Genomic DNA, 14377 nt, shown 5'->3' with positions numbered 1-14377 from the left:
ATGGAAACAGCTACATCGGCAGTACTAAGGGCCCAAAATTAAAATAGACTGGTCTTTTTCAGGCTATATGAGACCATGGAGACCTTGGTGTCCTTCCTACAGCCCCAAGTGTGGAACTTTTGGAATTTGACTGGAATTGTGATATGGCTTTATTGTTTTAATTAATGTTTTATTTATTGTTTTAATTGTTGTTATATTGCTTTGTTATATGTTGTGGCATCGAATTGTTGCCAAATGTAAGCCGTCCTGAGTCCCCTTTGGGGGTTGAGAAGGAATGGGGTAGAACGACTGGAAATAAATAATACATAACAATAAATAAATAACTTCCTCTGCACTATCCATGGCCACCAGGGAAACTTCCTCTAAGCCCCTTCCTCGCTTGTGTCACTGGAGCCCCCAAATGACAAAATCAAACCCACCCCCCAAATGACATCAGTATTCAAATTTGGGCGTATTGGGTATCCTGCATATCAGATATTTACATTACAATGTATAACAGTAGCAAAATTACAGTTATGATGTAGCAACAACAATAATGTTATGGTTGGGGGGTCACCACAACATGAGGAACTGTATTAAAGGGTCACGGCATTAGGATGGTTGAGAAACCCTGCTCTAAAGGAAGATATTTCAAGTACAGTAAAGTCTTGCTTATCCGACCTTTGCTTATCCGACATTCCATCTTATTCGATGCCCCACTTTCCCCCAGCATTTCCCCTTCAATTAAAGAAGTGCTCCCCAACTCTCTCTCCATTACCAATAAGTGAAAAAAGCAAGACAAGTAAGAGGAGGAGCGAGGAAAGGGGGGAAAGAGGCAGGACCGGAAGCAGAAGCGTCCTCCCTCCTTCCCTCTGTGATTTCCACATTCCTCTTCCGCATACAGGCACTTCCTGCTGGGCCACTCTAGCCCTGAGGTGTTGCCTTGCCTTAAACCCTTTGAGTCCCGATTGTTAGTATTCTAGGTGTCTAGCACCGCGTCGGACAGGTAGCACTAGGAGACTCCGTTTCTGACATTTTCTGACATTTTCATTTATCCGACATTCTGCTGGTCCGTTTATGTCGGATAAGCGAGACTCTGCTGTATTCTGTGCTGACTCCTTAAATCTTAGGAGTCAGGGAGAGGTCAACCCTCCTGTTCAAGGAGCTCCATTGGCTGCCGTTCATTTTCCAGTCTCAATTCAAGGTACAGGTGCTTACCTACAAAGCCCTAAACGGTTTGGGACTCGCCTACCTGCGTGACCGCATCTCTGTGTACGAACCCACACGATCTCTTCGTTCATCTGGAGAGGCCCTGCTCACGATCCCACCTCCATCGCAAGCGCAATTGGTGGGGACAAGAGATAGGGCCTTCTTGGTGGTGGCCCCTTGACTCTGGAACTCACTCCCCAAGGACATTAGACATGCCCAACTCTTGCAGTCTTTAAGAGGAGCCTGAAAACGTGGTTGTTCCAGTGTGCCTTCCCAGAATAAGGAACCCTAAGCAACATGTCCCTAATCACACTTTACTAATGATCTAGGATTGTCTGCTCGCTCCATTTCTCTCCAAATACCCATCCTAGTTATATGTCACCTTGTCATGCCCAGTATTTTAAATTTTTAATTATTACATTTGGCCCTGCCATAGGTTTTTAATGCATCGTGGTGTTAGTGTTATTGTTTATTGCTTTGTTTATGAATTTATTTATTGTCTGTGTTGCTGTGTTATTTTATTGATGTATTTGGGCTCGGCCTTTTGTAAGCTGCACCGAGTCCTCCGGGAGATGGTAGCGGGGTATAAATAAAGGTTTATTATTATTATTATTATTATTATTATTATTATTATCTACTCATCACAGATGGAAGTAGAAGAGTCATGCTGTACTGACTGAGACCTAAACCAGATTATTAATTCCAACTACAATAATTATTAGCCATTATTAATTGCAACTACAACAATTATTAGCCATTATTAATTGCAACTACACCAATTCAACAGCACCTGATTTATCAAGTTCTTGATCTGCAGTGAGTCTACTAGTTGGACTTTGAGAGTCCATCTACTATCTGTTTCCCATGATTTTGACTTTGACACAGATACTTTAGTGCTTCCAGAAGATAGCGAAAGAAATGCTCAACTATACAAGAAAGGTATCAATTGCCAAGTCTTTTCCTTTGGACTTCAGCCTGCTTTTGCTTTCACTTACTGTACCTGAGTATAATCCTTAGGTATTCAATCCCATCTGCTTCTTCACATTTAATGGAGAGAATCAAGTTTCCCAGGCTGCTAGCTGTGCAGTAAAAATTTAAATGATCCTAAAAATAGAAGGGAGGTGTTAGCAACGCAAAGAAGGAGCCCAGCAGGTAAGGGAGGACTTTGATCTTTCTCCACTTTGGGGAAGGTTGGTCTTCAACACCCGGAAGGATTTATTTCTGCTTCAAATACCATCTCCCATCACTTACAAGAAATGGAGGCCCTTGTTTACATTCCGCTTAAACATTTCAATATTTAATCCAAACCACGTGACGCTATAAGCAACTTGTGTGGGAACAGCAGCTCTGAACAAATCTCATTGTGATAAGACAAAGTCAGAACATTGCTTAGGATTTTCCCCACTGATGTCAAGAGAATTATTGTCAAACACAATCCCTCCTTCGGCACCCATCCTGAATTCCTAATATTTGAAGTTTCCTACACAGAATTCTCTGAAATAAATTAACACCAAAGTGACCATCAAGGTAAGTATGGAGTTTTAATGCATTATAATATTTGATATTTAATGAATCATAGACTCATAGAGGTTGCAAGAGACCACAAAGGCCATTCAGGCCAATCCTGCCATGCAGGAACATGAGGGTCTTCATTACCGTATATACTCGAGTATAAGCCGACTCGAATATAAGCCAAGGCACCTAATTTTACCACAAAAAACTGGTAAAACTTATTGAGTATAAGCATAAGGTGGGAAATGCAGCAGCTATTAGTAAATTTCAAAAAGATACCGATAAAATTACATGAATTGAGACATCAGTAGGTTAAATGTTTTTGAATATTTACTGTATTTCCAAGAAAAACAGTAAACTAGCTCTGTAAGTGGGAAAGTGGGGTCAACAAAAACAATATGGTATCAACAATTAAATAATAATAATAATAATAATAATAATAATAATAATAATAAGGACTTTAAGATCATCTGGAGAGGCCCTGCTCTCGGTCCCGCCATCATCACAAGTACGGTTGGCGGGAACGAGAGACAGGACCTTCTCAGTGGTGGCCCCTCAGCTATGGAATGCCCTTCCTAGGGAGATTAGATCGGCGTCCTCGCTCCTATCATTCCAGAAGAATCTTAAGACATGGCTATTTGAGCAGGTATTTGAAAACATGGAGTAACGGATATAATAATGGAATAACTATATGGCGGAACTGGACATTGTTTTAATGATTATCAATTGAAGTATGTTTCATTATAATGTTTAATTTTATTGTTGCTGATGTTTTTTATATTGTATATTGTAATTGTGTCCTTGGTGGCATTGAATTCTTGCCTTGTAAACCACCTCGAGTCGCTGGAAGACTGAGAGGGGCGGTATAGAAATGTACTAAATAAATAAATAATAACAATATTTGTATTATTATACTATCTTCCCATGGGGACTCGGACCAGCTTCCAACATAGTAACAGGCAAACATTCAGTGCTTATATAAACAATGCAGAGCTACATATAGATCTATACTTATATATATTAATTTCACATATGCATTTCCCCCTGAAACATTTGCAAATCTTCTCTCTATATGTGCATTTCCCTCTTGCAATATTTGCAAGCCCTATATATGTTTTTATCTATCTCTAGACATCTCTCTATGTTTGTGTGTGTGTGTGTGTGTGCGTGCATGTGTGTGTGTGTGTGTGTGTGCATTTCCCCTACAATATTTGCAAGCCCTATATATCTATCTAGACATGTCTATATATATTTGTGTGTGAATTTCCCCCCTGAAATATCTGCAAGCCCTATATATCTATATTCATATCTATCAGGACATGTCTATATATATTTGTGTGTGTATTTCCCCCATAATAATTGCAAGCCCTATATATCTACATTCATATAGATCTATCTAGACTTCTCTCTATATATAATTATATCTATATGATTTGCAAAGTCTTGCAGATATGTGAAGGGAAAATTCATATATAAAATTATTTATATATATACACATATACATAAACACAAACAGATATACAGATTATATATATTTGTGTGTGCATTTCCCCCATAATAATTGCAAGCCCTATATATCTACATTCATATATATCTATCTAGACTTCTCTCTATATATAAATAATTATATCTATATAGGATTTGCAAAGTCTTGCAAACATGTGAAGGGAAAATTCATATATAAAATGATTTTTATATATACACACATACATAAACACACAGATATATATATAGGTACCTCTACATATTTACTCTATATATTTATTGATATCTATATCTATATAGGATTTGCAGAGACTTGCCAACATGTGAGGGGAATATTCATATATAAAAATAATACATACAAATAGATACAGATATACAGGTACATGGAAATCTCTAGATATCTATATGTATATAGGATTTGTAAAGACTTGCAAACATATGAGGGGAAATTCATATAAAAAAGTAATAGATAGATAGATAGATAATGTAGGTACATAAGGATTGCAAAGGCTTGCAGGGGGAAATGCCTATATAGATAGGAGAGATTAACAAATATTTCAAGGAAAAATGCTTTTATAAGATCAATGGATATTCCTGACTTGCAAGGGCTTCTCTCCCTCTTGAGCAAGCATGGGAGGATTTCGAAAAGAAAACACACTTTTTAGGGACGGGAAGAGGAGAGAGAAACAGTTCATATATTGCAAGCAATGGCCTCCAGGCTCCGCTGCCTTGTTTCACCTCGTTATAAGCCAAGGGAGGGTTTTTTAGACCAAAAAGGGGCTGAAAATGCAGCTTATCTTCAAATATATATGGTATGCATATTTATATTTCATAGAATCATAGAGCTGGAAGAGACCTCATGGGCCATGGGTCCAACCCCGGGCCAAGAAGCAGAAAAATCACATTCAAAGCATTTGTATTCTAATGCATTTACATTGTTTTAATTGGTATGTTTATTGCTGGTCCCTTTGAGTCCCTGTATCATAAAAAATAAAATAAATTGATTTTGTGGCCTATAAATGAGTATATACAATGAGAAAGAAGATGCTGTCCAAAAGTCCGAGTGCAGACACAAAGTTAAGAATAAGCGAGTATGCTTGTTGCTTCCCACTGACCTTTCCCAAGAAGTGTTTCCGGTATGCTCTGGCTTCACCTTTGCACTCCAGTTTGTACCCAAAAGTACTGGGGCTCAGCGGCTCTTCGTCTTCTTCGCAGACACTGCTGTCGGAGGAGGTGGGGGTGCTGAGATTCTCGGGGTCTTCGATCCAGTAACCCCCAAACTGGGGCAGGATGATTAAAGGATAAGGGCTGCCTTTCTCCAAAAACTAAAGAAGACATAAGATATGGCTCTGGAGTTCTTGGATATTTTATGTAACTTGTCAAAAGTTTTGTTTGTAACTTTTTGAAAATAATTTTAAAATATTTTGGAGGATAGCAACAACACACACTATTGTCTATTGTTGTCTACTCACATTTGCATGTTTTTGAACTGCTAGGTTGGCAATAGCTAAGGCTAACAGTGGGAGCTCGCCCTGCTCCCCAGATTCGAACCACCAACCTTCCAATCAGCAAGTTCAGCAGCTCTCATATATACACGCTCAAAGATCTTGCACAAAAGAAAGATTTAGCATCAGTTGGCAAATCCCAACTTGACTTGGCTCTTCCATTAATTGTTGACTGATGAGTCAATATCCAATTTACTCCCATGTTTTTCTAACATATGCACATTCCTGGCTCAAATGTAGCTTTGCACGAAGCTTAAGCTAACCAAAATGCTTTTGTTTATTATTTCACCAATAAACACCTACTTATGTATTTTTAATCTAGAGAAGCTTAGGATGCTCAAGGTTATTTGGATATTTAGATAGATTAGATAGATAGATAGATAGATAGATAGATAGAGATAGATAGATACTGTAGATGGGTAGAACATAGATAGATAGATAGATAGATAGATAGATAGATAGATAGATAGACGGACAGATAGATATTGTACATGGGTAGAAGATAGATAGATAGATAGATAGATAGATAGATAGAAAGATAGATAGATACTGTAGATGGGTAGAACATAGATAGATAGATAGATAGATAGATAGATAGATAGATAGATAGATAGATAGATGATAGATAGACGGACAGATAGATATTGTACATGGGTAGAAGATAGATAGATAGTAGATAGATAGATAGATATTTTCTTACCTCATCGATGCTGGGATACGGTATGTAGTCATCCTGGAAAACACACAAAAAAGAAAAAAGTTCAATTATAGCACATGAAGTATGAAAAGTTGCCTTAGAAACCTCAAAAATAGTAGATTCCACCACATTTGGAAGCATCTTTCCTATTTGTTGTATTAAGATGAAAGCAGTTGCAACTTTTTTCAAATGCTTGAGAAATGGATGAATGTGATAAGAATCACTATCCTGGCCTGCTTTAGCAAAAACCTAGACTGGTTTGCAGTGCCAAACCCATTTTAGAACCTCGTGTGATAATATCCTTATTCCCCAGCACAATAAAAAAGGGACACACCTCACTTTATCTGCTTTGTGTATTCTAAAAGGAGCATTAAGAAGAGTCTTGAAAATGAAACAAACCTTATTTCTCTGGCTTCCACTTCTTTGTTCTTCTGATTTGGGTACCTGTTTTTGGGGTGAGAATGAATGGTTTGATCAATTAGTTTTGGACATATATCTGAGCAAGATATGAATATATAGTCTTCATTACAAATCCAACACCAAACTTCATAAAAAACCAAAGCAGGGTGAAATGCCTGCCATCCATTTGGTGGCATCGTCTTCCATTGTTCAGATAAAGGTAGACATTAAGAGAATGGCAGATCCATTAGTATAGATCAGTGGTTCCCAACCTTTTTTTGACCAGGGACCACTTGATCAGGGACAACTTGACTAGGGATAACTAGATCAGGGACCATTTCCCCAGGGATCACTTTGACTAAGGTCCACTTTGATCAGGGTCCACTTTGACCAGGGACGACTTCCCCAGGGACCACTTTGACCAGGGACTACTTGACCAGGGACCATTTTGACCAGGAACCACTTGACCAGGGACCATTTGACCAGGGTTCACTTTGATCAGGGACCACTTGATCAGGGACCACTTGATCAGGGACCATTTTGACCAGGGACCATTTCCACAGGGATCACTTTGACTAGGGTCCACTTTGATCAGGGTCCACTTTGATCAGGGACCACTTTGCCAGGGACCACTTTGACCAGGGACGATTTCCCCAGGGACCACTTTGACCAGGGACTACTTGACCAGGGACCATTTTGACCCGGGAACATTTCCCAGGAACCCCTTTGACCAGGGTCCATTATGACCAGGGACCACTTTGACCAGGGACCACTTTGACAAGGAATGACTTGACCAGGGACTACTTCACCAGGGACCACTTGACCAGGGACCATTTGACCAGGGTCCACTTTGATCAGGGACCACTTGTCCAGGGACAATTTTGACCAGGGAACACTTCCCCAAGAACCCCTTTGACCAGGGTCCATTATGACCAGGGACCACTTTGACCAGGGAGAACTTGACCAGGGACTACTTGACCAGGGACCACTTGACCAGGGACCATTTTGACTAGGGACCATTTCCCCAGGGATCACTTTGACTAGGGTCCACTTTGGCCAGGGATGACTTTGACCAGGGTCCACTTTGATCAAGGAACACTTCTCCAGGGACCACTTTGACCAGGGACGACTTCCCCAAGGACCACTTTAACCAGGGACCACTTTGATCAGGGACAACTTTGACCAGGGACCTCTGACCATGGGGAGAACCTACTTTACATTGGATAGACCATTTCTGATACAGAACATATGCCATCCAGTAGTTGCCATCTGCTGGCCCAGAGAAAACCATATTTAATAATCTAGAGCTGATGCAGTAGTAGTAATCTTTCATGGGTAGTCAGCTTCTCCCCTCCCGACACCTTCGTTGTGTCAGTACTATAAGAGGATTTTGCAAGACCAGTTGCTCTCATTGCCACAATTTCGAGGCAACTGTGTCGTAACGGTGAGGCCACAGACCAAATTTTAGTTCTTGAGGACCACTGGTGGTCCATGTTAGGAATCACTGGTCTAGATAACTACATAGGGGCTCTGAAGTTGACCTGAGAATGTGGAAAAACTGGTATAGATTCTTCTTGGTAAAACTGATAACAGTAATAAAAAATAGTTGCCTTTGTTCCTGCTTTGAAAAATCAAGCATGCCCCTAGCAATTAACATATTCATGCAAAATAACAAAGACTGTTGCATATTGCACCCCTTCCACTGCTTCAAGTGAAGGCAAAACAGGCTGAGCAGCCCCTATCTATATTTCAGAAATATTCTGAAATCTGTCAAAATCTGGAATCCAAAACATTCCTGATCCTGAGCATTTCAGATAAGAGACACTCAACCAGCAAAAAATCCCATTATCATTAGGTTTCCCGAAATATTCTGAAATCTGTCGAAATTTGAAATCCAAATCACTCCTGCTCCTGAGTATTTCAGATAAGAGACACTCAACCAGCAAAAAATCATTATCATTAGGTTTCTTTCTTCCAAACTAGAAGATTGTCACAATATTTGGAAGCAGCCGGTTCCGCCTCCCACTCTCGAGCCCCAAACAAAGCATATATTAGATTCTTCTCGTGTCTGTATCTGCAACCAGTTCCCAAAGGAATAAGTTATCGGGAGGCTGTTGATGAACATGCCACTCACCTGCATTTTTTCCAGCATTTCAAAGAATTCTGCAGACTGAAAGACATTGAAGGAGGAAATTAGTCAGCACGCAAAGGCTGCTGCAAAGAGATTAGTATTTTAATCATATTTTTATTTCAACTGTCGATGGCTTTTTAAGGACAAATAGAAGCTAAAGGTGCAGCAAACATTGGTTGAGCACAGACATGTCGGTCTAATAGTTGGGGAGCCATGCGCCCTGTTTATTTGTATGATTGATACAAATCTATCTCTATCTATCTATCTATCTATCTATCCACATCATGAAAGTGAAAATATATGTGTGTGTGCTGGAGTGTCCGCCTACAGAGACAAGCTCTTGCCTCCACAAACATCATCCTGCCTACCACCCAAGTGTACACTTTCATATGAGGACAATTTCCTCTTAGATTTTATGTGTTTCCTCCACCACAGACATCCCAGTGTTTCTGACTCTCTCCATTGGTGTGGAATTTGCCCACATTTGAATACTGGTGGGTTTTGAGAGGAATTGGTCTGGACATTGTGGAGTTGTAGGTACTGGGATTTATAGTTCACCTGAAATCAAGGGGAGCTTTGACCTCCACCAAAGATGGAATTGGACCAAACTTGGTACACAGAGCCCCCATGACCAAAAATAAATAAATACTGGAGGTCTTTGGGGAAAATTCACCTAGATTTGGGGGAGTTGTAGTTCACCTACATCCAGAGAGCGCTATGAACCCAAACACCAATGGATCTGGACCAAACTTGGCACACATATCTGATATGTCATCATTTGATTAATAGAGGGGTTTGAGAGGAACTGACCATCCTTTCTGGGAGTTGTAGTTCACCCACAACCAGAGAAATGGTGACCTCCACCAATGATGGAGCTGGACCACACTTGGCACACAGAAACCCCATGACTAACTTAACCTAGTAGAGGAGTTTGAGGGAACTAACTCACCATAGTGGGAGTTGAAGTTCACCCTGCAGCCAGAGAGCACACTGAACCCCACCAATGATGCATCTAGAGCAAACTTGCCCAACGTAACAAACTTGAAGTACTGATGGAGTTTTTTCAGGGTTAACCTGACATGATGTGAGTTGTAATTCACCCACAACACAAACAATGCCTTTTTCAAATAACCCGGGCATCGCCAAGTACCCAAGTTGAAGAAGAAGAAGAAGAAGAAGAAGAAATTGTTGAGTGTGGAAAAATGCTATGAGAGCATGGGAGGTGTCTTTGTGTCAATGACAAAGAGTGCTGGTGCCTCACCAAACTACTACTCCCAGATCTCCATAGCATTGAGCCAGCACAGTTGAAGCGGTGCCAAACTGCATGCATTCTACAATAAGTAAAAGCAGCCCAAATGGATGCAAAACATTTCCTCCAAGCCTCACTCCTAAAAATATTCCTTACAGCTATGATAATACACTATGCGCCAAAAGGCAAAGCCACGGAGCAATGACAGGGATGCTCTCTCCAGTGGTACCCAATAGCGCAAAACAAAGGATGTGAAAAGGATGGAAAGGAGCAGAACAAAAGCAGACACAACCCATTATCCAAATGACTGGCACATTGCCAGCCAGCCAGCATCACCAAACTAGATTATTTATATTGCATTCTGAATTTTCCACTCATTTGCAAGGACATCTCCTATGTCTAATAACAGGCCCAGTAATTCAATTGTGGATTCATTTTTATGTTAGGCGTTCACGAAGCTGTTCTCCTTGGAAAAGAAAGAAAGAAAGGCTCTCCGGTGGATCAAAAAGTCTTTGTCAAATATTGATAGAATCATAAAATCCCAAGGGCTATCCAGTCCAACTCCCTTTCTGTTATGCAGGAAGACACAATCCAAACCCTCCCAACAGATGGTCATCCAGACACGGTTTAAAGATCTCTAGAAAGGGGGACTCCAAAGAAATATACCATACGTACTCGAAGATAAGCCGAGTTTTTGAACTGAAAAATCCTCCCATGACTTATAATCAGGTTGCCATATGCTTGCCATATATATATTGTTAAGGGAAATCAGAAGAGATATATATATATATATATATATATATATATATATATATCTTCTGATTTCCCTTAACAATGTGTTTTCTTATCCAGTTTCCTGGCCTTTTTGTGTGCATCTATTAACTGTATATGTGCGGTTTTGTTCTCTTGGAAGTATTCACTGGCCTTTGCAAGCCCTATAGATCTATAAATATATTTTGACATAAGCATGTTTCTCCTGAAGTCTTTGCGAACCACATATATCCATTAATCTTATAAAAGCATTTTCCCTTGAAATATTTGTTAATTTCTCCTACAGATATATAGGCATTTCCCCCTGCAAGCCTTTGCAATCCCTATGTATCTGTATCTATATACATTAATTCTATATATGAATTTTCCCCTCACATGTTTGCAAATCTTTGCAAATAGATATATATGAATCTAGATATATAGGGCTTGCAAATATTCCAAGGGAAAATGCACACACAAATATATAGAGACATGTCTAGATAGATATGAATATAGATATATAGGACTTGCAAATATTGCAGGAGGGAAATGCACATATAGGGAGAGAATTATCAAGATAGATATGAATATAGATATATAGGGCTTGCAAATATTGCAGGGGAAATACACACATATATATATACAGAGATATCTAGACAGAAATAAACAGATATATAGGACTTGCAAATATTGCAGGAGAGAAATGCACATATAGGGAGAAGATTTGCAAGATAGATATGAATATAGATATATATGGGTTGCAAATATTTCAGGGGAAATGCGCACGCACACACACACACACATCTGAGTAGATATAAACATAGATATATAGGGCTTGCAAGTACTGCAGGAGGGAAATGCAGATATATAAGAGGATTTGCAAATGTTTCAGGGGAAAATGCATATGTGAAATTACTATATATAATTATAAATCTATATCTAGCTCTGCATTGTTTATATATATAGGCATTGAATGTTTGCCTGTTACTATATTGGAAGCCAGTCTGAGTCCCTATGGGTAGATAGGGCAGGATAAAATGTAGTTTTATTATTATTATTATTATTATTATTATTAAGTTATTGTTGATACCATATCGTTTTTCTTGACCTACTTTCCCACTTACAGAGTTTACTGTTTTTCTTTGAAATACGGTAAATATTCCAAAACATTTTACCTACGGATGCCTCAATTAATGTAATTTTTGGTATCTATTTTGCTGCTGCATTTCCCACCCTTGACTTATACTCAAGTCGATATGTTTTCCCAGTTTTTTGTGGTAAAATTAGGTGCCTCGGCTCATATTTGGGTCAGCTTATACTCGAGTATATACGGTATTCCACTGTCAAACAGCTTTAACCATCAAGATATTGTTTACCCTGCAATGGATTCAGATAAAGGAAACGGGATTACATCTGACGATTAGGAAGAGCTTTTCAACAGCCAAACACATTCCTGCAAGTCCAGTGGAGTCTCCTTCTCTGGGAGGTTTTAAGCACCTGGATGGATGGCTGCATGGCCATCTGTCAGGAGGGTTGGGATTGTGTATCCCTGCCTGGCAGAAGAGGGTTGCATGGGATGGTCCTTCTGGTCTCATCCAAATCTCTAAGTCTTTAAATAAATAGGCAAACAGACCTAGAGTGTTGTGTGAATGCTGCAACAAAACATAACTTGCTTTGTCCTAATATTTAGGGCTTGCAGATATTACAAATATATGTAGACCTCCAACCATGGACTCTGCAAACATTCAAAATCTGAAACACGGCTACCTGGAGGCCGTGTTACTTACCTTCCAACTGCAATGAGGGTACGTCTCTGTCGCTTATCAACATGCAGCAGCTGGTGATGTTTTCACCTTTTTGCGGCTACAGGACTTTGACTGTCTGCCAAAAAGCATGTCACACAAGAAACACATTCCCAAAGTGACTCTACGTTCTCTAAAGCTCTGTAGCTGCAAAAAGACCCCCCACCACCAATCCAGATTAACTTCAAACCAACTGTTATTTGAATGGAGAACTTCTCAGTTATCCGAGGGATGCTTGGAAGTGGTTACCCTCCTCCTTTTGGAGCTGAATGTGAAAAGGAAAACTTCCTGCAAAGCTCAGGATGGCATTGAGAAAAAGACGATACTGCCAAGGATTCCCCCAGGCAGGAAGCAGCCAGGCCTTGAAGCTGCAAGGCTTTGCGATTCTATTCAAGGTGATGAATTGCAACATTCACACTTGCCTCCAACAGGAAAGAGTTCAGACCACACAACCTCTGAGGATGCTTGCCATAGATGTAGGCGAAACGTCAGGAGAGAATGCCTCTAGAACATGGCGATATAGCCCGAAAAACCTACAACAACCCAGTGATTCCAGTCATGAAAGCCTTCGACAATACAGGAAAGAGTTCTTTCTCCCACCCTGGACCTTCAGCAGATATATAAACCCCACTTGTCTAGTTTCCGACAGACCTCACAACTGATTGCTGTAGGCTTTTCAGACTATATGGCCATGTTCTAGACCTCACAACCTCTAAGGATGCTTGCCATAGATGCAGGTGAAATGTCAGGAGAGAATGCTTCTAGAACATGGCCATATAGCCCGAAAAACCTACAACAACCCAGTGATTCCAGCCAGGAAAGCCTTCGACAATACAGGAAAGAGTTCTTTCTCCCACCCTGGACCTTCAACAGATATATAAACCCCACTTGCCTAGTTTCCAACAGACCTCACAACTGATTGTTGTAGGTTTTTCAGACTATATGGCCATGTTCTAGACCTCACAACCTCTAAGGATGCTTGCCATAGATGCAGGCGAAACGTCAGGAGAGAATGCTTCTAGAACATGGCCATATAGCCCGAAAAACCTACAACAACCCAGTGATTCCAGCCAGGAAAGCCTTCGACAATACAGGAAAGAGTTCTTTCTCCCACCCTGGACCTTCAACAGATATATAAACCCCACTTGCCTAGTTTCCAACAGACCTCACAACTGATTGTTGTAGGTTTTTCAGACTATATGGCCATGTTCTAGACCTCACAACCTCTAAGGATGCTTGCCATAGATGCAGGCGAAACGTCAGGAGAGAATACTTCTAGAACATGGCCATATAGCCCGAAAAACCTACAACAACCCAGTGATTCCAGCCATGAAAGCCTTCAACAATACAGGAAAGCGTTCTTTCTCCCACCCTGGACCTTCAACAATATATAAAACCCACTTGTCTAGTTTCCGACAGACCTCACAATGGGTTGTTGTAGGTTGTTTGGGCTATATGGCCATGTTCTAGACCTCACAGCTTCTGAGGATGCTTGCCATAGATACAGGTGAAATGTCAGGAGAGAATGCTTCTAGAACATGGCCATATAGGGGGACATGAGAGAAGCCTCCTCGCAGGATTGCAAGACATCGGGGTGTCCCCTGGGCAACGTCTTCATAGACAGCCGATTCTCTCGATCCAGAAGCAACCAGAGACGAC

General features: G+C 40.3%; 1 protein-coding gene across 6 annotated transcripts in view; it reads right to left on the bottom strand.

Moving 5' to 3' along the window:
- Positions 1 to 14377, bottom strand: part of RAP1GAP2 (RAP1 GTPase activating protein 2) — a 150094-nt gene that overhangs the window by 34960 nt on the left and 100757 nt on the right. For all 6 annotated transcript variants that reach the window (XM_060756949.2, XM_060756955.2, XM_060756951.2 and 3 more), the window contains 5 exons: positions 8921 to 8956; positions 6787 to 6831; positions 6391 to 6423; positions 5301 to 5510; positions 2189 to 2292 (listed from right to left, as the gene is read on the bottom strand). In XM_060756949.2, coding sequence (XP_060612932.2) covers positions 2189 to 2292; positions 5301 to 5510; positions 6391 to 6423; positions 6787 to 6831; positions 8921 to 8956 — 428 coding nt within the window. The remainder of the gene's footprint in view (positions 1 to 2188; positions 2293 to 5300; positions 5511 to 6390; positions 6424 to 6786; positions 6832 to 8920; positions 8957 to 14377) is intronic.

The sequence above is a fragment of the Anolis sagrei genome, chromosome 11 (genome assembly GCF_037176765.1).
Source record: "Anolis sagrei isolate rAnoSag1 chromosome 11, rAnoSag1.mat, whole genome shotgun sequence".
NCBI classification, from domain to species: Eukaryota; Metazoa; Chordata; class Lepidosauria; order Squamata; family Dactyloidae; genus Anolis; species Anolis sagrei.
This window is presented reverse-complemented; position numbering and strand designations above follow the sequence as displayed.